At 37.1% G+C, this 25,867-nt stretch overlaps 1 protein-coding gene across 3 annotated transcripts; it reads right to left on the bottom strand.

The window, feature by feature from the left end:
- Nucleotides 1–2,714: 2,714 nt before the first annotated feature.
- On the bottom strand, nt 2,715–25,532 carry LOC126828136 (uncharacterized). 3 transcript variants are annotated; one of them, XM_050557718.2, is made up of 5 exons: nt 25,407–25,532; nt 7,499–7,558; nt 6,675–6,853; nt 4,587–4,811; nt 2,715–4,180 (listed from the first exon to the last, which is right to left on the bottom strand). In XM_050557718.2, exons 1-5 carry the CDS (start codon nt 25,423–25,425, stop codon nt 3,665–3,667), a joined length of 999 nt encoding a protein of 332 aa, XP_050413675.1. In that variant the 5' UTR covers nt 25,426–25,532; the 3' UTR covers nt 2,715–3,664. The 3 variants fall into 3 exon arrangements, with proteins under 3 accessions (XP_050413675.1, XP_050413676.1, XP_050413677.1); XM_050557719.2 differs by lacking the exon at nt 25,407–25,532 and adding an exon at nt 19,564–19,644; XM_050557720.2 differs by lacking the exon at nt 25,407–25,532 and adding an exon at nt 7,825–7,927.
- Nucleotides 25,533–25,867: the final 335 nt, after the last annotated feature.

The raw sequence follows: 25,867 nt of genomic DNA, 5'->3' as shown, positions 1-25,867 counted from the left end.
CCTCCCACTACTAAAAGACCCCTACGCGCAAGCGAATTATTGAAATAAAATTGAACCATGTGTTAGTCCCGAAATGACCTAGTTTGTGTCGAGTGGACGTTAAATCCCATTTCTCTCTCTTGTCCCACCCGAACGGCTAGACGCTTATCTTTGGAAGTCCTCAGTGCTTCTATTATTAATGCCAGGAAGATAATGGATAGAGCGATACGCAACTTTATATTGCAATCGTATTAATTAACATGCGTCCCATTGTCAAATACGTTTAAACAACAGCCGAACTATACTTCGTATCTACTGAATTTCGTTGGATAGAGTTTTGTTGGATAAATATCACCTGATCAATATACCTTAAAAAATTGGTTGAAGCTATCCCATTATGACAACTCTGGTTTAACTTCATATGATACTTTTATTGTTCTTCAAACATATCATATACAAAACTTCTTATAATTAAAGATTGCGTAATTAGCTTGTGTTGAGGAAGCCATAGTCCTAGCTTGGCTTGGAATCCTCGGGTGTCAACTCCAAACTAACTTAATCATATGACCCTCTTCGATCTGTGCTCCTAGACGCCCTCGCCTTCACTCAATAATCTCCCTTGGATTCCTGTTTATAATCGAAGAGGTTATGCAGCTGGCTATATTGCATCATAACTCGGACCAGGGGTAGTAACTAATGATTTCCACGTGGCCGTTGGCCGCGTCCGGCCAGTGTCAATGTCGCCCATCTGTGGGTCATAATATGATAAAGATGTTTTAATCAATTCATGTATGAAAGGTGTTAATTGACATTTTTCTAAATAATCTTAAATTATGAAAAAGAGAGAGAGAGAAATCGGGTTTAACCTCCACTCGACACATGGTTCAATTTTATTTCAATAATTCACTTGTGCGTAGGGTCTTTTAGCAGTGGGAGCACCCGGAGAAAACCCACGAGGTTGGACAGGCGACCCTACTCCCTGTCACGTACAACCGGGGATTCGAAACCACGCCAGTTGACTCAATGACAGGCATTATGATACAGCACGCACGTGCTAACCATTCGGCCATCCAATCCCCCTTCAAATTATGAAACATCATTCATCTTCAATATGCGCAATCAAAACAACTCTCTGATAAAAAAACCGATCGCGTTTATAACCACAATTAAACACTAGACTGACAAGGAGAGTGTGCTTAGTTGTTCGGATGGTCCTTAAAACCCGATTTCCACTCGTGTACACGTTGGCGTCATATCGTGCACATAAAGAGCCATTCACATTTGGAAATCGAAGAATAACTCGAGGAAATGCCCATCTTCTTAACAAAATTCACATATCTCGCATTACATAAAAAAATACATACATTTGTCACATAGGTAGTGTAACGACTAGACATTGACCCCCCCCCCCACCACCACCACCACCATTCCTTTCTAGACTAAAACGAAGACAGGGAGATAACTGCGGTTTACGATCTTGATGCAGACCACTATTGATTTCCCAATTTACTTTATTTTCGAGTCTGGTCTCTTTGCACGCCCCTTACTTTTTCCCATATTTTTGTTGAGCTGGATTCTTTTCACCACAGACGGCGCAATAACTGTCCATGACTTTCCTCCAAAGTGTATATGAGATTGACCAGAAAGTGAGATATGGAGAGAGACGGAAAGACCTTCAAATGGCGGGCTGCGTCCATCTGCGTTTTGACTGAGAAGCTGGTGTAAATTATGTATAATTATATATTATATATATGCATCGCTTCATATCGTGCGCGGGGTCATCGGCGACTGAGTAAGTTCGGCGGTGGCACACTAACCAGAAGGTCACGGACTTGATCCCGGCGTTGGCCGAGACGGTTTCCCCTTGGCAACTGTTCAGAACGGAGGACATAAAAGTGAAAACATATAGTCGCTTGTATGGTAAGAATAACCTAGGTCTACTGCGTACTCGTTGGCGAGCATATAACAGAATCCCTGATAGTTGATATTCGATAACGAACCCGTCCTCATTATACCGGTTGGTGCAGACATGTAAACTCCATTTTATTTAATTTCATCTCGTATCATGTGTGATTTATCATAATGTATAAGTTAGTAATCGTATCGTGAACACAATATTTGATTTCATCGGGTGTTTTATTTCACACATTTTGTAATTCATTCGTTATTTATTTTTGTTGATGTTGGGTCACATCTAGGAATGGGGATGTTTTCAAAATAGATATTTATCGCACAATGTCGACCCACCTTTATCGGTAAAAAAATCAGTAATAGCCTAATATTCCATCGTGTCTATATCAGCATTCGTATAATAAACTTACTTACTGGCATAACATTTAAACACACTCATATCAAGCCTAACTGTGCTTTGAGCCGCGGTGGTTCAGTGACTATGACACTAGCTCTTAACATGGGGGTCCATGGTTGCCCGATATAGATCTTGGAGATTTTCTGTGGTGGTTTCACTCAGCTAGTGATGCGGGGGGGGGGGGGGGGGCTGGCATAGAACATAGTCTGTTCGTGCGAATAGGACAAGGTGTCGTGTACACGTCGGCGTGCATGTAAAGGAACCATAGACAGTAGGAATTTGATATAAGAGTAGGTTGTAGCGTCGCATGGTGCATGCCCGTCTTCATTAGCCCGGATGAGACAGAAAAGCCCATTTCATCTCGTGGTTGACCGTGCTTTGAATTTATGAATAACCTGTTTAGAGTAAACAACGTCCAAATGCCTTTAAAATATTTAATTTTGATACTAGAATATACAAAATACTATTTACATAAATATATACAGACTCAAATTGCGCAACCTAAAAAATACATTAGGGTCCACAAAACATACTTGCTGACCACAATGACACTAAATCTCAGATATCGTTATTCAAACAAAGAAGAGAGTAAAATCTTCAGTACTAGTAACTGGTAAAAAGATATATTTGAACACAATAATACCCGAAAGCCTGAAAATCCCTGGAGTATAACTGAAGGGAGTGGGAGCTGCGATTAGAAGTTGAACATCTTGTTCTCCGTTGGTCTCTATAGGGTGTATGGTAAAATGATTTCAAGATAAGCCATCATCATGGGATTACTTCAAATACAGTTGTGACGTCATCCTTTGATGTTGGCGTACCAGTATTTCAAATAACGGTACGAGCAATGTGTCAAGCGTACATTATATATACTAGTTGAAATATTGGACCCACGTGACGTATTTCATTGAAATGCACGTGCTGGATAGTGTTTGTATTTTTAGTTGTTTAATGTTTTCGTGCAAGACATTGCGTAATATATATATAACGCGCTCGAGCAATATCAATATATTACTTAATGTCTCGCCCTTGTCCATTGAACTACACATAACTGGCTTTGTTAGGAAGATAACTGGATACTGAATGACGTAATACTAATAATTTGTGCATATCTATATTAGCAAGAATGAAGGATGCGGGATGTTTTGAATTTAGAACACATATTCTTACATTAATGAATTGAGGTAATAAATATTAACATCACGTTAATCTACGTGGTATACCGTTCTAAAACAAAATACATAATGTACCATTTAGCTACAAAGGTAAAGGTAATAGTTTACCTCGGTAGGGTGAATTTCAGGTTTTAATAAATAATTCTTATTAACACAATTTAGCACTTTAACAGTCATCTTACTTCGAATTCTACACAGTGTATTAAAGTCTCTCCTCCGTTGATTTGCTATTTTTATTAGAGTGGACTCCATTACTGGTTTTGTTATTGTGGTAATGATTATGGGGATGGTGATGAGAATCCTGATAATGTGGATCTAACCACGTGGGTTGAAAATGGAAGTCAGATACTGAACGCACCATGTGCTGCTGCATGGACTCATGACCAGTATCAGTTACCACTGAACTAGTCCTGGACATCCCTTTACCATCATCAAAAATCATAGCCCCGTTGTCTTTACCGGCTAGTTTTTCCTTTTGAATATCTTCTGGGCTTTTAGCACTTCCAAACCCACAGATGGGCTTCCCTGCTCTTCTTCGGCGTTTAGCCCGGACAGTGAAAGGTACAAGTAAAGCAATAGCCACAATGATTAACACAATGATTCCGGCATATATAGCAGCACCATGCTCTCGTAATGCTTTTGGTCTTGGTTTAATGTGAATCATGAAAGGCAGAGGATTCGAGACAATTTCAGAACTTGACGTATTAGCTAAAACAATCTAAAAAAAAAAACAATTCAAAAATGTTTATACACTCATACAATTTCTGTGTTTTACATATCGATCAATTGTAAGCAAGACGAATCGCTAGGAATGGAATATGGCATATGTATAATTGCTTAATACAGATTTTGTAGTTTCGTGGCTTATGCTTTCGAGAACACATGTATCTTAATGCAGACTCTCTTGATGGGCCTCGATTTTTGTTTTGATAAACCCTCGGTTCTATAGCCCTAACATCGGCCAACTAGGCTGAACAATTCCAAGTAACCCTAGTGGTGAGTGAGCCAGCGCAATAATGCACTGAGCCACGTCAGTTCAGCAGGTGTAAATGAGGGCGGGGCTCAAGTAGCAAAGGCATAAAGAACAATCCAGGGTAACTGACAGGTCTACGTAATATACTTACATAAAATTGTATAACGGATTTTTTTCGCAGTTCATCCAAATCATCACTGAGTCTTAAAGTCAGATCTGAATTAACTGTGAAAGCTGTGGTATGGATGACGTCAATCGTAATATCTGATGGTAAAGATCCGTTTTTACTGGTATTTGAGGCAGAAAACTCAGCAGGAAATTTGATATTTTCGTTATTGATGTCTAGGTTATTTCTTTGGAAGTAAGCCTTTTTGTACTGAAAAACGAGAACATTATTGAAAGATTTAAACTGCTTTTTTTGGCTGTCATACGTTTTTATTATATCTGCTCTATCGTTCAGTTTAGTTTTGCTCAAATCATTCTTTGGTTATTTTGAATATTCCAGTTTCAACGATTCTCGATTGTGAATAATTAAAGATACATTATGAGAGATAAGATAAAGAGCTGACAGTTCTCACTATAATAGTTAAAAGCTAGATAATGTGAAGGCAATCTGATACACTATGAACCGAGAAATAAGCGATTCAATTTTCGGCCTAGCCTCGATCATCATTACTAAAGTCTGTACAACAAAAAAACATAGTATCGGTCATCCATTTCATGATTAAATTATGAATGGAAGTCGAGCAGCAAATGGGATCATAATCCAGTTAAATATCGCAGGCTAGCGATGCCATTGAGAGTTGATTATGGTCTGGATAAGTTAATTAATGTCTAATTAATAATTTAGATAACATTTCAGGCCTAAACAAAGACCTGCAATTGGCAGATTTAGCTCTTGCTTAATGTATGTTTAATGTTAATATTTTTCTATTTAAAATACATAATGAATTTCGTATGCGGTAATTTGAGTAAATTTATATTCGTACTCTTCTTATTAACTTGATACTAAAAGTTTATTTTAAATGTTTTCATATTGGGCGACAAAAGATTCGGCAAAGAGTTATCTCCATTTCTTTTGTAAAATTCAGCCATTATGTTATTTATTCACATTAATGGGGAGGGGGGGGGGGGTATGTGGTGGTATTTAATAGTATTTAATTAGTATTTGGTGGTATTAAGTAGTATTGGGTAAAAAGCCCTATATTGCCTTCTGTCGAAATGAATGAATGGATGAAATAGGAAACTGACACCGTTATATGGGACAACAATCATTGGTTTATTTTACACACACACGACGTTTCGATAACTATCCTCTTATCGTTATCAAGCACAATGACGTTTAGTATGTGTGTGAAATAGCTTTATTTAACGAACCCGTTAACTAATTAATCGATAGACCTTCCAGTTTACTAAATGTCATTGTGATTGATAACAATAAGTGGATATTTATCAAAACATTGTGTTTTTGTATAATATATCAGTGATTGTTGCCCCATAAAACAATGGATGGATGGCCGAATGGTTAGCATGTTCCAGCCTTCTCATCATGTATAATCTGACAAGTGTTTAGACACTCAACAGATTGGTCTTGTGAAGCAAAACCAGTGGAAGTGTATCCCATGATGACCTCAAAGATGTGAAATTGGGTGTCCCATTACGTCACACACTTGTATGAATTTCCGAGTATTGGATCAAAACCACGAGTTTCTCTGTATTTATATCTGTTTAATATTTGCATTATAATACAATTGGGCCCATAATTCTCAACTCTCGTAAAACGCGTGGTGTTTCTTTTGTCGTTCATCAGAGGAGAATGAATTTAATTAAAGTACGATTTCAGCCACCCTATACTTTCTAGTAATAATATTTGGACATATAAATAGCTATGATCTAATATATTTCGGTACAATAGACGTTGGTGTAAAGTATTTGAATGAAATGTGCCTAGACCATTCTGTGTTCCCGCTGTGGAAAGAGTTGAATACAACATTTAATAACTAATAGAAAGTGTTTCATTTGGGTGCGCCTGTATCCGGATTAGCATTAAATGTATTTCTGCTAATTTTTGGTCATCTTTGAATTCGACCTCTCATCTTTCAAAACATGATTATAATGTATGGGGTTGAATTGTACGAAACGCATTTTGTAACGCCATAAAGGGGGATAACTTGCACGACCCAAAAAAGCGAATGCTAATTAATGCATTTTGTTTTCTTCCAGGAGTGCAAAATCTTACCTGCGTGGTAGATATTTCTAGAATTATGTGCTCTTTCTCACCCTCGAGCTCACCAGACTCACTTCTTTCGACTTTTAAAATGTGAACGTAATCATTATCTTCAGCGTTAGCTGCATCAACAAATCCTTCCATGTTATTAGCATTTAACAGAAACTGGTAGGAATAATGGCGAGGAATTGCTGTGAAACAAAAGAAAAATTTTCATATTATTCGTGCAGTATATTTTGCTGGACCAGCGGTACCGTATGTCCCGTTAACATAAAATACTTTCGTTGGGATATGGGGTTAAACTAGTAAATATTCCATCTGACCATGTCTTTACGTCATCCAAGAGGTGAACTCAAAAGATTCGAAGAGAGAGAAATGGGGTTTAACGTCCACTCGACACAAACTAGGTCATTTCGGGACTAACATATGGTATTAATTTTATTTCAATAATTCGCGTGCGCGCAGGGGTCTTTAGCACTGGGAGGAAACCGGAGGACCCGGAGAAAACCCACGAGGTTGGACAGGCGACCCTACTCCTTGTCACATACAACCGGGGATTCGAAACCATGCCAGTTGACTCAATGACAGGCCTTATGATACAGCGGGCGCGTGCTAACCATTCGGACACTCAACCCCCCAGGATTCGAAGAGACCAATACTGTATACACATGAGATGAGATTTATCAAAAATTACTTTTTAATCTCTCAAAATGGCGGTAACTGGTTTGATTCCCTTTTTATTCTAAAAAATACGTCAGATATTTGACCGATGGAAGAAATCGCTTAGTGTGCGATAAATGTGATAATGAGTGAAATTAAATAGGAAAGATGCTTACCATCTAGAACTCCTATTGCCACTGTCAGGCTGAGCAGTTGTATTACCAGCAACGTCATGACTAAAATATACAATTAAGACAGCTGTAATACAGTAATATTCCACATGTATGACTCAAATATATAAAATCACAATACAGTTATATTCCAAATGTGTAACTCAAATATATAAAATCACAAGTAATACAGGAATAACCCAAACTCATTACTTTAATAATAAACAGAATCACATTAATAATAGAGTAATGTTCAAAAGTGATATTCCAAAGTTATCACTGAAATAATATGCATTGTATTTTAAAAAAATAAAACCGTCCCCAGACAATACCAGCTGCATTAGATTTTCACTTAAAATTTGCCATTTTGTCTCTCAGTTGACACACGTGTTAATATGATGTACTATTCATCACGGTTGTTTTTGATTGTGTAAATAAATAAATCCCGTTCTTGTGATCATCTATGAAGTGTTTAACCCGGATTCTTGGTTACAAACTAGCTTCGTCATGATGTAGGTATTTAAATACAACCCAGCGGTATTGAAAGTCGGAACAGCTTGACGTTTAAGAGAAATCGACGTTTAGATGGAAATCTAATGTCTAAGATTAAGCAAGGGTCAATTCGTGCTGAAATTTTTTCGTTTATTTAGTTATTTGTATGTAATAAAATATTGTACAAATAAATCAAATTCGTGATTTTAATCTAATTAAGAGCATTTATGTGGAAATGAACCCGGGAGAATTTTTACACACCTAGCGTAAATCTGAACTAATATAAATAGGTGCGGTAACACGTTTATATTACGGGTTAAATAATTAACAAATCACGTGACAATAGTTTGGGGTATGCGGGGAATGATTTTAAATGGTGTCTTTTTAAAGACAATATTGATCTTAGCAATCCTAGAAGTATCATTACAATTACAACCCCTCTCTTGACGTCACTGGTTGATTTACATTCCTGCTGTTTGTGATGTTGTCAAAGGGAGAGATTTGGTAGTAACCACTCTTCTCTGTGGTTACATATACAGTCGCCTCAGAAATGAAATTATATGGGGTTTAACGTCCAACTAACCTGCATTGACTGGGCTATGGGGGGATCTGTTTTTATATCGACTTCCAACTGTCAAGGGTTCATTTACGTACACGCTAATGAGTACATTTTTTAGATCATCCAAACGAATAGACACATCCTTGCCATGCCCTCCGTCCTGCACTACTGACAAGGGGGAATAACGCCGAAAGTTCCTCGGGATATTCTAGGGTAGTTTTCCGAGGTCAGTGGTGCAGGGTTCAGTTCTACTCCACTAACCCCTGGGTTAATCTATGGGGAGAGGGGACACGTTTTCAAGTTATCCGCCGTTGATGATTGTGCTATTTTTATCGATCAATCCCATATATCGTTAATTGCAAAGGAAGTTGGCAAAGGGAAGTAAATCTCATCGGACAAGGTTAGGAGTTAGCCTAAATGAGAGTAATCCAAATTATTCTAAATTCGTATTATTAACAACAAATTATATAATATCATATTAATGAAGACCGGACGTTTATATATATACACACATGTATTGTAGTTTCTAGAGTTTTATTGAGAATCATTCGTTCGTTCGTTCGTCGTTCCCGGAGTTCCACGTCTACGTGATATCGTACACAAGTTATAGAGAATCAAATTGCCAAGTATAGGTTCAATAATTATAAACATAACAGAATGAGACATTTCAGACAAAGAACGAATAGTAATAATAATAACAAAAGTCAAATATATAGATGTTATACATATTTGAAATCAGCGAATCATACCACAGATTTTGATAATATAATTAATTATAAATGAATTAGAAATATATACATTATTTACATAAATCATTCAGTAAATGGGCATGAAATGGTTATCTACCCTTATAAAAACGAAGGCGAAACGACTAGTTTGTAAACTCTTGCGCGTAGGGGTCTTTAGCAGTGGGAGGAAACCGGAGGACCCGGAAAAAAACCACGAGGTTGGACAGACGACCCTACTCCTTGTCACGTACAACCATGGATTCGAAACCACGCCAGTTGACTAAGTGACGGGCCTTTATGATAAAGCGCGCACGCGCTAGCCATTCCGCCACCCCACCACACCCCACACCCCTACAATCACGGCCAGAGAAGATAATTTGAAATCGTTGAAACCCTATGGATTAACCCAGGGTATAGTGGAGTAGAGCGGAATGAGAACACTCGGAATACCGAGGATGACTGTGGTCGTTCTGCATTGTCAAGTTTGTGCAGAACAGGAGGATGTCAAACCCGAACAAGAGATCTTATTTCATCAACGCTACGATTTCTACCAGAAAAATTCTAATGATCTAGTCAGTTTAGTCTGAAGTAGTAACGAACTTATTCATTACCATTTCTTAACACTGCACTGCTAAAGAATATCCTCCATTCAAAATTGGGAACCGTGGTGGCTCAGTGTATAAGACGCTGACTCGCTACCCTGAAAGTCTAGGGTTTGCCCCTGGAGTTGGCCGAGAAGGTCCCTTTTGATTTTCCGGCGTGGTTTCCACTTGTCAGTGGTGCATGACAGTTGTCTATTTGTTCGGATGGTACACGAAAAACCGGGGTCCTGTGTACAAATGGGCGTGCACTTAAAAGAACCTTTGACAGCTGGGTTTTGATATAAGAGAAGACCGTAGCGCCGTTGTCAGGGCAAAATTTTCCTCATAGCAGACTGAATGACGTACGCCAGTCTCCATCATGCCAGTCGGTGCAGAAAAGTAGGACGTTAAACCCCGTTTTATTTTATTACACTAGCTTTTTAAAGCCGATGATATAACTAATTAATAAACACGAATGGTGTTGAACCTCCAAAAAAATATGCACCAAGCGCATAAACTTTGGAATCATAAATAATTGATCACCTACCTTATTTCTAATTTAAATATAAATCCTCAGTTACGTATACTCATATACAACAAATTACCTATGTAACTATCAGTCCGGGTATGTTTCCCCTCACTACAACAGTTAATACCACTTTGAGAAGTTGACTAACTTCTGAGTAGCAAATATCCAAAATAATGCAAAGTCTTGTAATCCTTATCCACAAAAAAATGTTAGACAAATAATCTAAAATATCCCCTTTGCACGACCAAAGAACGCAAACGTTAGCAATCTAATCCAAAATATGACTACGAACAAGTAAAATTCAACAGCATTAGTTCTGATAAACATTTACGTTACCTGTACGTAGTCTACATAAGCCACGGTATTAATGGTTATTGACTGTCGCGTGAACGGTTGTAATTCCAAACAAAGTCAAAAGTAATTTGTTTACTATTATGTACACCATTTTCCCTAACAATACATTAAATAAAAAGATATTCCATACCCAAGCCCTTCATTTTAAGAACTAGCACTTTCTTCCAAACACTTATATGCAGTCCATTAAACACTATCTCAAGTGTAAGACATTAATTAGAAATACTCTCCGATCACAAAATTCATTGAAGAAGTTTACGACGCGTATTAAAGTTTATTGTATAGTAGACTGTCTTAGCTACCACATAAATTTTAAATCCTAATAAATATTCATATCGTCTTGATTCACATCTCCGTATAGAACACCACTGCGTATCAATAAAAGATATTACAATAAAACACTAAACTTATGAATAATGACTCTCTTTGATGTATTATTTTAAATATGCACTGTCGGGACTAACATATGGTACAATTTTCTTTCAAGAATTCGCTGGCGCATAGGGGTCTTTAATAGCGGGAGGAAATCGGAAGACCCGAAGAAAACACATGGGTTTTTTTTAAAACGAAACGCCAGCTTTGGCTGATTATATCTAATCGGTCGCTCAAATACTAATATTGGGTAACAAACCTCTCAGATAAAGACCACATTATAACGGTGAAATTAAGTTTAACGACGACCGTGGATATATAATTAGAATAAACAGTTTTGATTTTTAACAGTACTAATCACAATATGCCAAAGCCGCACCCTTTGCCAAATCTATGAAATTCAATGAATTTTCAATCAGATTTAAAACTGAAGCGAAGGATGGCACATCTTAATTTAATAATTAGAAAGTAAGAAGAAGATAAATGAAATTAGTCCCTGTTTCAGCCTTAAAACAAAGATGGTCGTTTTTTAAGATTTTATCTAAACTGTAACAAAATGAAATCATTTTATCTTTACTTACGGTATGGCGAATATAGTCCCTAGTTGTAATAGTGGTGAAAAGCACGTCAGTGACTCTAACGAGGTAAATTACTAAGTGAAATAGCCACCTATTTCTTATTTTAATAATTAATCAGACGACGAAGAAAGTCCCCAGGGCGTGGAACATTACGATATGCAGATGTATGACGTATACTAATTAATACACCTTTGGCGTAGACAAAAAGCCCTCACCCTTCAATTAATTATTAAATTGAATTTAAGTTTGGAGTTCCTTGTGTAACTTTGATGTTATCGAGGCGTACTATCCACTCCACGCAAGTATATAGACCCAAGTTTATTTCAATATTCGCTTGCGGGTGTGGATATTTAGCACGGGGGGGGGGGGAGACTCGCGCTGTTGGGCAGACGACCAATACACCTTGTCACGTATTAACGCTGGGATCAATGACAGACCTGATCACGCGTTAACACCCATCCCCCTTTTATTATGGCAGGACAGTTTAAAAACCCTACATATTTCATTAAAATGGCCGCATCGTATCTATTTGTATGAACGAAAGTTTTCATGTTACCTTGATAACACTGATAAATTATTTCAATAACATTTAATAATGGACACAATTCTATAGTATATACAATTACTGCTTATTACTGAGTGACGTTGTGGCGAGATTGTCTAGTCTTTATCAAGACCGAAGACTCTTAGTCAAAACGCGTTAACAGTTGGGAAACAATGGACTGGGGTTTCGTCATACTTTTATGCATCAACCGTATTTTGCCACAACAGCGGAGTTTCTGCCTTCACTTCTTCGAATTCCACCCTCCAAGGTTATTTTACGGCCACGCAAATTGTGTATACGGATCCGCGTTTTCCGTCCCACCCGTTAAAGAGAAACTTTCTATAAAGGATACAAAAGAAGTTATAAATCGTATGGTATAATGTTCACTCACTGTATGCTCATTGAACATCTATTCAGCCAGTGAGATTGCTTGAGACGACGCCATGATTAAATTTCACTTAAAAGCTGATGATCAAATGATGACGCTGTCAACGTCAGAAGAAAACAAATAGACTTTTGTATAAAAACACAAAGACACTTATAAATAAAACGAAAACAAAACAGTGTAATAGTTACTATGTCACTCGGCTGTGCGCTTTTAATCGGTCTCCTCAAGTTTCACAATTTTATGAATGCGACACCAAAAGAATTAATTTTAAAAGATTACTGATGCACAACGAGTCTTCTGTCGTTCTCTAAATTTGAACCACAGACGTTCAGTGACCTGGGTTATCTCATGTAATTCTATTGATACTGCTTTTACTTAACACCAGTACTAGTCGTAAACAATAAAAGGCCGTTTTCAAATCTAGAGAACAGTACTTATAGCCAACGTATTCTGGAAATTAATGATAGTTAAATTTCCTGAAATGCCATATATAAATAATTTATAAAAAAAAAACTTTCTATTTCTACTTCCATTGGCATCTATCAGCAAATTATATAGAAACGTCTGTTTCTCGGTAATTTAATTGTGGGTAGATGGAATTCACAGGCAAACAGATTCCATTACTATTTTAACTCGTATATAGTCAATTTGCATCAAATCAAGCATTAATCGATGACTGATACAGTAATGGTTGGTTCACACAGAGACCGGTCTCCGGAATTTGAATTTGTATGTCTCGGATTAAAAGCGGTGCTCATATCACACCTTATTCGGATTAAATTCAAGAATCGCGCCACACTGAATGCACATAACTAGCAGAAGTGAAGATCATTCATATCAAAGATGAATGCGCTCGTCATTCGTATTCGTGATCTTCTGTTGCTAATGTTAAATTTTCTGCGACAAGCAAGGCTACATAAGCGACGCCGGGTCTTACATCTTCGGCATCTTGCCATTCAGCGTCGGGAACGATTTCGTCGCACCAGAATCAAAAGCGAATAGGGATGGTCGCACTCGCTATACATCAACAAGTATGTACATGCACTTCATTCTCGACTCGACTCTGTACTAGCGAAGATAATTGAAATGAAATGAAATGGGATGTAACGTCCTACTATTTTGCTACGACTGGTCTAATGAAGACGGGCATACGCCATACAGTGTATTGTGAGGAAAAATATGCCCGGACAGCGGCGCTACGGCCTACTCACTCATATCTAATTCCAACTATCAAGGGATCTTTTAGTCCACGACAATGGCTACACAGGTTCCACGTCCTGCGCCACTGACAAGGGGAAACCACGCCGGAAAATTAAGATCAACTTTCTCGGTCAACACCGGGAGCGAACCCGCGACTTCCAGGCTAGCGAGTCAGCGTCTCACTCACTGAGCCATGTGGCTCCCATTTGATAATTAAAATCCTTTCAGAACCAACATACATAAGGCAAATCAATAAATTTTGTTGTCATTTTTATCCAGCTATATACAATACATACATATAGATTCAATTCAGAAAATAATCGGGCTCGTTATTTCAGATTCAGTTCGGTTTTTAACGAATTTAGTGTAACGCCTAAATCTGGAAAAAGACTTTATTCTGAATTCAATTGAGATTAAACCCCCAGTGTGAACGCACCTTAAAGGACAATATTGGTGTCAGTCATTATAAAATATGTGATAGAACTGGTTAAATACATCCCAAATATAATTTTATCGCAGAGATCATTGCTACGGGAGATGTGTAACAAGCACGTGAAGAAACGGGAAGTGACGACAAACATGACAAACACGAGTTATCCTACTATATAACTGATTGAAGCAACAAGCGATAACAGACACGCGATCGAATTTCATTTCACTGATAATTCAGTTGAAGATGAAAAGCTATTATATGAGACGGTGAGAGGATATCTGACAATTGAAAAAAAGAATTGGCTGTCATTAGATAAAAGATAACAAACAAATTTGAAAATGTCCGTGCATTACCATGTTTTTATTAAGAACAAAATGAATAAAAACGGGGGAATGCACGGGATTTTTCTATTTTTCTCGTGTTCCCTTATCTAGTGACAGCCAATTCTATTTTTGAATTGTGAGATACCCTCTCACCGTCCCATATAATAACTTTTCAACTTCAACGGAATTATCAGTGAAATGAAATTCGATCGTTTGTCTGTTATCGCTCGTTACATCAGTCAGATACATAGAAGGATAACTCGTGTTTGTCATGTTTGGCGTCACACCAATATTGTCCTTTAAGTTGACCATCGCCCGTGTAAACTCATTCCGATTTTTAACATATTATTGATACATTTCTAATATTTTATTATCAAAGCGTGGACAGTGGCTAAATGGGTCTGACGCCGACTCGCTAGCCTGGATGTCGGGTGTTCGATCCCTGCAATGGCCGAGAAAGTTCATCCAGATTTTCCGGCGTGGTTCCACCTTGTCAGTGATGCAGGGCGGAGGGCCTGGCAAGGACAGCTGTCTAGTCGTTCGGATGGGACGAAAAACCAAGGTCCCGTGTACACATTGGCGTGCACGTAAAAGATCCCTTGACAGTTGGAATTCGATATAAGAGCAGGCCGTAGTGCCGCTGTCCGGGCAAAATTTCCCTCATAGCACACTGTATGCCTCATAGCACACTCATAGCACACTGTAGCAGAACAGTAGAACGTTAAACCCCATTTCAATTTCATTTCATTTTCATTTTGCATTAACCACTGTTCAGCCTGTAAAATATCTAACCTTAAAAATATCTTATCATTTGTATATAATAATAACAACAATAATAATGTATATTTGTAAAGCGCCAAATCCATGTACAAATTCATGCTCTAGGCGCGTACTATGTACTCTATGGTCACTATTTTCACATATCTCAATCCATTCTAGCTAAAATGCACCAGTATATAGCTGAGATTTTAGTTTTTGTTTAAACGATTCGAGTTATGGAGCTGTTTTAAGGTGTTGGGGTAAAGAATTCCACAAAATGGATGCACTGCACTGCCATGTTCCAAAACCGAAAGTTTGTAAATTGTACTTTAGAATGTGTAATAAGCACATATCTTGTGATCTTAAGTTACATGGTGATACGTAATGATTTATTAGCTCTGATAGATATGCAGGACTGGAACCATGAAGACATCTGGAACAAACTGGTAACCAGTGTAGTTCCTTCAATATGGGTTTAATGTGAGAGCGTCGGAATAATTGACTAACTATCCTGGCAGCATTGTTTTGAATAACTTGAAGTTTAAAGTGTAGATTTTGGTTTTGACCGATAAGGATACCATTACAGTAATCCAATCTCGAAAACACTAATGATCGGACAAGTGTATGAGTAGCATCTTTTGTTATCATGTGATATTACTGATGGATTTTAGATGAAGATTGTGCACAGATTGTTGACATGAGCTTCCATCACTTCCATCAATGATCACTACTAGATGATAAATATTGGGATAAAATACAACGGGAAGCGGTATATGATGTCATAGAAAGTGTAAATACATACACCGGGTGCACGACATCCGTCGCTAGTAATAGGTAAACAGAGTAATAATTTAAATTAGGTGGTGGATTTCAATATACAATTTACGGGCAAAATAAAAAGATATGGAAAGGCGTTTTACAGAAGAATGGTATAGAATTAGAAATATGGAGACGTTTCTCTTCCGATCTATCTGTTTGAAAACAAGGTGTTTATCTTGTTAATAGCAGTGGCATTTGGCGATATCTGTTGTGAAATAAGAGATACACATGATTATCAATTACTAGTTTCGTTATATAATAAATGATGTAGATAGTTAATCGATTTATTAATGATTTGATTTGACAGATTAATTGTGATTGATCATTAACGAGGTGTCGTATTAATGACGTATATTATATACCTTTAACGATGAATCATATACTCTTACATAAAGAAAAAAAAATAGCCAATTTAATACTTTTCGCGTTTTCTAGTTCACCAATCCGTGATTTGAAAGACAGCAACAAGATAATGAATTTCAGCACCATCATTTACTACATGCTGAAAAAATTGAGGGTACAGTGTTTCTGATTCAGCGCATTAGAAAGAAAAGTGCTGAACATCACACAAGATTTGAGTGTAATCAATTTAAAAGACTACAAAATTTAACATATTCCTTAAGTGGCATTTAGCGATTGAAAACATTACAGAACCGACACAGTTATATGGGATAACGATCAATGGTTTATATACATAAGCACGACGTTTTGAAATGTATTCTCTTATCGTTATCAAGCACAATGATATTTAGAAACTGGAGAAATGAAATGAAATGAAATGGGGTTTAACGTCCTACTGTTATGCTCCTATACTGGGCTAATGAAGACGGACATACGCCATACAGTGTGCTATAAGGGAAATTTTGCCCGGGCAGCGGCACTATCGCCTACTCTTATATCGAATTCCAACTGCCAAGAGATCTTTTACGTGCACGCCAATGTGTACACGGGACCTCGGTTTTTCGTCCCATCCGAACGACTAGACAGCTGTCCTTGTCAGGCCCTCTGTCCTGCATCACCAACAAGGGGGAACCACACCGGAAAACCTGGATGAACTTTCTCGGCCGATGCAGGGATCGAACACCCGACCTCCAGGCTAGCGAGCCAGCGTCTTACCCACTTAGCCACCGTGATCCCCTTAGAAACTGGAAGGTCTACATGTATATATATGAATGTACAATGCAAAGCCATACTTAATTAATTAGTAAATATGATTAGAGGGACTCATACATTTTAACAATCATGTTTAACAACAAAGATACACAACATGGTGACAAGACTATAGATTAACATGAAGCTATTATGTATGTTAACATTTTGAAAAAAACCGAGGTCCCTCTGGTTTAGATTCCCCGCTTGTACTTGACAAGGAGTATGTTCGCCTGTCCAACCTCATGAGTTTTCAAGTTCACTCAAGATTAGAGTGTAACCCATTTATTGATCTACTTGATATATAATTCTTATCACCTGTACGTTTAGATAATTTGCCATTATTTATCACTTACATGTATAGATAACAGATTGAGCTCAGATTAATCTATACTAGACATTCAAATCCAAGGAAAATCAAAATTGTATAAATGTCCAAAATTAACTTGAAATGTTTCCCTTTCTAATCTTTCTAAACCCAATCAACCAGAGGTTATTTCGAATAAATTGTAAAGGTGTGGGATGTTAGGGCTGGGTTTAAAATCGATTTCATAATTTACTGCTACCTCGATGTACATTTATTTTATATGGGAACTCCATTAACTGTTATCCTAATTCGATGGCCACCATTACAGAAATCGGCCCTTTAAGCGACATGTCCAACTTGGTGAACTCATTAAAATATGTTCATATTTAGACGAAACAGTGCCCCCATATTTTGAGGGAAAGTAACTATATAATGCGGGTTATTATAGCTGTGTTTTACTTTAAAAGTTATCAGTATCAAATTTTGACAATATGTTGTCCATTCAGCGTATGGCACATTTGAATAATTGAATATTGTTGGATGTTGGAAACTACATTACCACTTAAACATGACCTAAATTACGACATACTGCTATCCGTTCGTTCGTTCCTTAAAACTTAAAGTCCGCTTCCACCTTGGGTGATATCGCTGACAAATGTTTTCTAGGAAACTTGCAAGGGGAGCCAAATGATAGACCCGCCTCGCATAAGTAGGAGACTACTGGGGATCAGTCAGGGTATTAGGAGGCCAATTCGATTCGGTTTCCTTTGTGACATAGTCTAAGCAAGTTATATACTGTGAGTTATCTTGGTATCTTGGTTATCTCATTTGTAAATAAACAGCTTCCAAGTGATGAAACATATATTTATTAATGTTTCAGCCGACAGTAAAATTTTGAACAGTTTCTGCAACTACCATTTATTTCTACAAAAATTATATTATGCATTAACCACACCTTACATAATGTTCCCTTGATACTGTGGTTTCTAGGCAATGGTTTATTCATTGTACACGCCGATGACCGCACCGAAGACTATTTCGACACATTCTCTTCCCATCACAGGACATTTACTTTGTAATATTGTTAAATTAATGTAATATATGTAAGTAATAAACCACATTAAGATAAAACTAATGATATACTGTGGTGACAAAATAATCATATTTGATCCTAATCTTTATTTTTCAGCGATAATATGAAATTATGGTTGTTTTACCGTATGTAATCGCGACTAAGTTCATTAAGGTAAAGATTGCCTTTCGCGAGAATTACATTTTGTTACCCGTATTTTAAGTAATAGAAATAGCCCGCGAGGTTAGAGTCGCCCTTAAGTTCAAATACGATTAATTAGAATTAGCTCTATCATCTATTTCTTCAAGGCACCCTCTATAATGCGAAAAAAAGATTAATATTTCAGGATTTCCCCAACGTTAGTTTATTGTCTACAAGAGCGTGCAACGAGACGTATTTGAGAGTGTTTCAATGATTTGTATTGATGTTTGGTGACTATAATATTTGCTTTGGTTGTAAATCACAATGTATTCGAGGGTTCTAAGCATTGTTTGTACGTTATAAGGTTCAGTTTTCCAGGTTCTAAGATTTCCTCCTCACTTCTAAAAATCCATTCGCGTAAGAGCCAATTGTTGATATGAAATGAAATGGGGTTTAACGTTCTGCTTTTCTGCACCGACTGGGCTAATGAAGACGACAATTATTGAAATGTACATAGTATGTGTTAGTCCCTAAATAACCCAGGGAATGCTGACTGGTCATTAATTTCTCTCTTGGGAGCTCAATTAATTAATTGGTTTGCAAGCAAACTGAAATGTTTGTGTGAATAGAGAACGTCACCAGAAGACATAATATTATTTTAGCATACAAACAAGTCTTAAAGTTATCTTACAGAACTAGGATTGCATGGTGTAGATCAGAGTGTAAGGCGATGGCTTGCTTACCAAGAGGTATCGGCCGAGAAAGTTCTTCTGCTTTCCCAGGCGTTGTTTCCTCTGCACACTTCAAATTTATGCCATAAAGGGTATTACTTTCTAGAAGTTTATAGATTCGATCTTTAATCATTGAACCGTACTAACTATTGAACTGTATTAACTATTGACTGCGTACTAACCATTGAACCGTGATAACTACCTAATATTATTAACATACGGATAAAGACAGGTGTGAGTATATTGTTTTCCCCGCTGAGAAATAAGCCAATAAAGGCTATCAAAGTAAGAAGGTTACCAAGGAAATGGGTCAATCCTACATCATAAAAACCGTGTCTAAATATTAGTGTAAACGGCCTTCAGCTATATTTACCAAATTGATCACTTTTTTTAAATCACCTATTACTTCTAAGGCTAATTCATATATATACGCCACAATCATTATTTTGGGCAAAATTTCTCCATTTGATATTTATGATGTATTAAATACACCTTTGGATCAAATCTGTGTTTTTGTTTGTCTTCAAATTTTTTTAAAACACCCCTTAAATCTACAAGGGGTGTCCCAAACGTTTCCAGTCTCACCATGGTGCATAATATTATTACGCAGATGAATCGCGCAGGATGCCTGAATAAACCAAAGAAAAGCGCCGAGGTGTCTGAATCCTCCAGAACAATGCTTCAAGTTGAAAACTGCCCATCAATGTGACTTCGAGATTCCTTTCACACCACCAGCCTATTTTCCAGATCTAGCTCCCGTTGACTTCTTCTTTTAACTAATCAATCTGTCCTCGGGCATCGCAGCTGTGGGACGTATGATGAGGCCATCCTGCTGCGGATGGCATTTTAGACTCACGGGACAAGCAATGGTTTTCTGACGGGTTAAATATGCTGGAGAAACGACGGAACAAGTGAATTGACAATAAGGAGAATTATATTGGAAAATAAGTATACTTATTTTTATATAGACAGCATAGTACTTGGAGAGAACGGAAAGTTTGGGGACACACTCTTACTCTTGGTAGAATTATGTGTTTATTATATATCGCATTATGTAGTGTTTTTAATATTTAAAATTTAAAATGTGTTACATCTAAAAGAAAATACACCCAAATACCACGTTTTGTCCAAAGAGTACTTGGAGAGATCGGAAAGTTTTGGGAAACACTAGTACTCTTGGTAGACTTATGGGTTGATTATATATCGCATTATGCAGTGTTTTTAATAATTAAAATTTAAAATGTGTTACGTCTAAAAGAAAATACACCCAACTACCACGTTTTGTCCAAAGAGTACAGAATATATATACTCTCAGAGTATAACAAAAAGAAAGCAGTGATCATGTACAATGGACGGCAGGATTATGTGTTATTTGTGTAAAATAGATTCTCTATTTAAATATATATAAACATCATCAAACCAGTAAAGAAATACGATTGTAGCTTAAATACGTGAGAATTTCTTTGTTTTTTCAGTGCACAAAATGAAACATAAGGGCATTAGGAAATAGTGTTGAGTCATCTAAATTAATTCTATACAAGCCAAATTTTGGGAATCTCTTTATTTTGAGTGCACAAAACGAAATATAACGGCATTAACAGATTTAGGAAATAGTGTTGTGTCATCTAAAATAATATTATGCAAGACAAGTTTATCAAACAATAGTTGGCATACTTAAACAGTCAAACAATGTAGTGGAAGTAATGCTTTTATTGTCGAACCGGTGCAGTATGGTTTTGGAAAGATATTTGATTTATTACGATCATATTCCTAATTTACAGAAATGACAGATTCGATTATGATATAGATAATTGAAAAGTTATGTTGGTTTTATCTTTAATAACTAAAGTCAATATTAGCCTACCTAATATTCCTTTCTGAACCACCTATACATGTTTATTTTGATAACCCTTGCATATTTTTTGTGACTCAAATCAAACGAGTATATTCTATCTTAACTTTTGCGATACATTTTCGATATGAGTTTTGAAACAAGTTGGTCCCCAAATCGCATGTTATTGCCTGTTTAAGCAAGCCTATATTCTTGCCTACAAGTTATTCCTGTCAGTGATCGTCGCCTTTACCAAGTCACATTCTAAAAGAGGCCGATCGTGATTTGCACTACCTAATTTTTCACGATCAGTAAATGGAATGGGATTTGACGTCCCACTGTTCTACTCCGACTGGGTTCATGAAGACGGAAGACGGACATATGGCATGCAGTGTGCTATGAAGGATATTGTGCACGGACAGCAACGCTATGTGCTACTCTTATATCGAATTCCAACTGCCATGGGTTCTTTTACGTGCACAACAATATGTCAACTATACGCTGTCCCTTGTCAGTTTTAGATGTACTACCTTTGTCATAACAGGGATCGAACGCAGGACCTCCAGGTTAGCGAACCAACGTCTTTCTCACTGAGCCACCGCGGCTCCCTTTCACGATCAGAGACTTTATAAGCGTTTCGTAACCCCGTTACAGATACTAGCCATCACGTTCAAATATTTGTACATTTTTTGCACATTTTGGCGTTAAATTTGTGTAGCTAAACCCACTTTTATTAACCCGTACCCTTTGAACTCTGTGATAGCCCCTTTAATCGGTAAGTTGATTACGTTAAGTTGAAAACATATTTTGAAAATACATACACGAATTAGTTTGCATGCGAAATCGCGGAGTTCAACATTATTTTAAAATATTGCGGAAGCCTCGGTTGCTCAGTGTCCAGGGCACTGGCTCACTAGCTAGGAAGTTGGTAGAGATAGTTCCCGAGTTTTATCAGCTTGGTTTTGCTTATCATTGGTTCCGGACAGACGGCCTAACAAGGAACGGTTTCTAGTCGTTCAGGTGGTACAAAAAACCGAGTTCACGTCTACACGTTGGCGTGCACCATAAAGAATCCATAACAGTTCGAATTCGAAACAATCAAATAAACGTAGGTCGTAGCGCTGCTGACCAGGCAAAATTCACCCACATGGCTTACTACATGGTGTATTCCTATCTTCATTAGTCATGGACAATTCATTCCATAACAGGTATCAACATCATTACACTGACTTGTCATTTTTAATTTACGAACATTTTTTTCATTATCTTTATTTGTAAAAAAACCCCTCAAAACCCCCCAAAAAACCGTAAAGCTGAAATTTGCATAGGCCTTTTTTACTGTAAAGATGTATGTATACGTTCTACACGTTCTACGTGTATATGAATTTCCTAAGTGAGAAGGGACATTGAATGTTCTAGATTGAGACGGTACAACCACACTGTATATTGTGTTCAAACAGCTTGAAGGTTAATTGTAATGATAGCTGTTAAGGTTACAATTTCAATTTAAAACAGGATTTATTTTTTACAATTTATTTCATTACGTCATTTTTCCCACTGTTTACAATGTTATTATAGGATTTTTGCAGATACATGAGTAAATTGACAATGTTGTTTGACAACAATGCTTGTTTTCATCAAGGTTTTAGAAAAGACAATTGGGCAACCGCAAAGCTTATACCGGGATTTGTACCGTCTATGCGCCATTGTAGTCGAGATAATCGGTATAAGTTACAGGTCTTACCAAGAAAGATTACTATTTAATCTTAAACCCGTCCAAGACAATCGCCTGCATTTTAATATCTCGTTTCGCCTTAACGTGGTCCCGAACAAGCGATAATGAAGACTTAGATAGCAGAACTAACATCAAAGTGTGGCTGCTATCAACGGGATAACACAATCTTAGTAAAAACAACAAAACTAGACTTAGCACTCAAACAAGACAGCCTCGTTCTCCACACAAGTCTGGCTACCCAGCATTGGTGTGAACTGCAAGGGAAGACAACTCCGCCTGGCAGACCGAGACAGCCTTTCGTTCATACTGCGCATGTTCAGTAGACGATAAACGGTTATAAATGTATCACGTCATTTAGCCTGTGACATCATTATTCCCAGGATATAGCTGGTTAAAATATTACACAGCAATTTCTTATAATTATTGCAAACAATATGCATTTCTATTTAATTTAGATCCACAAAGACAAAAAAAAAACCAAATAAAAAACCCCAACATAAATAAGATAATCGGGACTCCCAAAATATGACTTCACTATGTAAATTAACAGAAATGATCACCTCTCAAAATAACATCCACATTGTTGTAGTAAACGGGAGCACTGGTGTCATTTAAAGTAGCTAAGTCTCTAACTCAATATCATCCAAAATCTTCAACATTGAAAACACGAATTATTTGTCAAATTAAATCAACATTCATGTTGTGATCTTACCGGAAAAAGGTGAGCTTTTGATATCCAATATTTAAGACAAAATAAACATTTTACCATTGGTACACGAATCGTGTACCATAATGCGCTTCAGCCCCAGTTGTATCAAGAGACTCGAGGGACGAGGCTAGACACATTGCACCAAATCAAACGGCGTATGTAGACTGGAATAACCAGACGCTAGAAATTTGCACTCGCTTAAGACTGCTGGCTTATTTCGCCGAACATAACTGATTTGAAATTGGAGTAAAAACCGAAACCATTGATTGTAAATCAGTTTATATACATTCATATTACAGTATTATATGCGTTGCGACCCACTTTTGTCAATTTCTAGGTCCCAAATGTTAGCGATTTAGCTCCTTTAAATTTGTTTACCCGATCGTCTTGTTTATTAATACAGGTATATAATCGTAAGTATATCTGTATATTATCTGATATTATCTTATCCCATTTATCATCATTATTTATCTAGATATAAAAACAACTGTTAATTGTCCACATCAGTTTTATTTACACGCGAATCGTGTTATTACATTTAGATACATATGCAGTGTAGCTTACAATTGGTCCCCGGATCCATTCACTGAAATATTTTTTGTTTGTCTTGTCCTTAGGTTTGTCTTATCCGTTTTGTTTTGCGTGCAGTGTGGCTCTCCTGCACTGACTATCTATAAGAATACTCCAAATTCGTTATGATGCGTTTTATCCAAAAACCTTAAATGGACCTTCTGTTAACTTTATAGTGTGATTTTGTATCATGTTATTTACATCCGTTCAAATGTTTCTTGATATTCGTGATCATACAATGTTGTCACAAACAAATGTATACCATTTCTGTCTTACGAATACGGGTTAATTGCCCAAAATATAAATTGTACAGCAACATATAAATGGGCTAAAATCAACACAAGCAACAGGGCCTAACTAGCTCAGAGCAACGAGGGGGGGGGGGGGCTGTAAAATTGACGGACACTGTATATCTAGGGGTTTTCATGGTCGACAATTTTTTCACAGCACCCCCCCCCCCCTGCGCACCCCCCCCCCCCCTTAGTTACGGGCCTGACAAACAATGACACTTAGGTTTAAATTTCACATAACTTCAATGTGCGACAGTCCTTTGCAGAGCCGGGAATAAATAAAAAATTAATTTACACTAAGAACTTTTCGATACCATTATTATTAGTAGGGCTATAAGCCAGTTCATTGTTCAACGTAGTTCGCTCTCAATGTCAGTGACATTGATGTTTGTCTCATTGGGATCCGTTTATTTGTCATATTATGTTTCTATCTTTAGCTGGAATGCTGACAAAGGGTGTTCCGAGAAGAAACAGTCGTATGTGTATATGCTTATTATTTTAAAATATAATCTTTTTAATAAAACCTCTTCAAAATATCTAACGAACGCAGTTAATTGCGTTATAATGAATATTTCCCGCTAAAATCGGTACAAGTCCAAATTGATGGCGAAAAGCACATCTAACTCACCTGCCAAAACAAACCAATAAGTTCGAACCGCGCTAAAACGGAAATGTAGGGTGCATACAAATCGTATTAAAATAAAAGATTTTTTGGCTTACCATAACCGAATACTGACATCAGCAAATGGACAGGTAATCTAGCTTTAATCAAATATTTGACGTTGATATTTGAATTTCCCAAACATTCCTGTAAGCTAGAACACTATTTCACAAATTCCTATCTTTAACATAATTATACACCATTTTGAACAAACGCTGTAACTAATCCGTTAACTTCCGGATTGTAGACCACTAATTCATAACTATATGTCTTTTGAAGCAACAAAACTCTCTCCTCAACTATACACGAGCTCAATGCTCTTGAATCAATTACGTCCAAATTTTATATCCTCATCCTCGGCTGGTAGGAAATATTACGTCATCAAGGAATAAGATATTAAAGGAATCTAGAATAAGGAAATGTTTTAGAACGCTGATTCAAGTTAATCAGTCTAGCAGCAGTTTACCAAGATTTAGACAGATTTACGAATAGTCTATACTGTAAACAAAGTGTCATCAGG

This window comes from Patella vulgata, chromosome 7 (genome assembly GCF_932274485.2).
Source record: "Patella vulgata chromosome 7, xgPatVulg1.2, whole genome shotgun sequence".
NCBI lineage: Eukaryota > Metazoa > Mollusca > Gastropoda > Patellidae > Patella > Patella vulgata.
The sequence above is the reverse complement of the archived record's forward strand: the minus strand, read 5'-3'. Positions and strand labels throughout refer to the sequence as shown.

What these genes read in the sequence shown, in the direction of transcription:
- LOC126828136 (XM_050557718.2), bottom strand. An exon ending in GGCAATAGGAGTTCTAGATG is followed by an intron (nt 6,854 to 7,498) that starts GTAAGCATCTTT and finishes TTTGTTTCACAG; the next exon opens with CAATTCCTCGCCATTATTCC. An exon ending in TAGAAATATCTACCACGCAG is followed by an intron (nt 4,812 to 6,674) that starts GTAAGATTTTGC and finishes CTCGTTTTTCAG; the next exon opens with TACAAAAAGGCTTACTTCCA.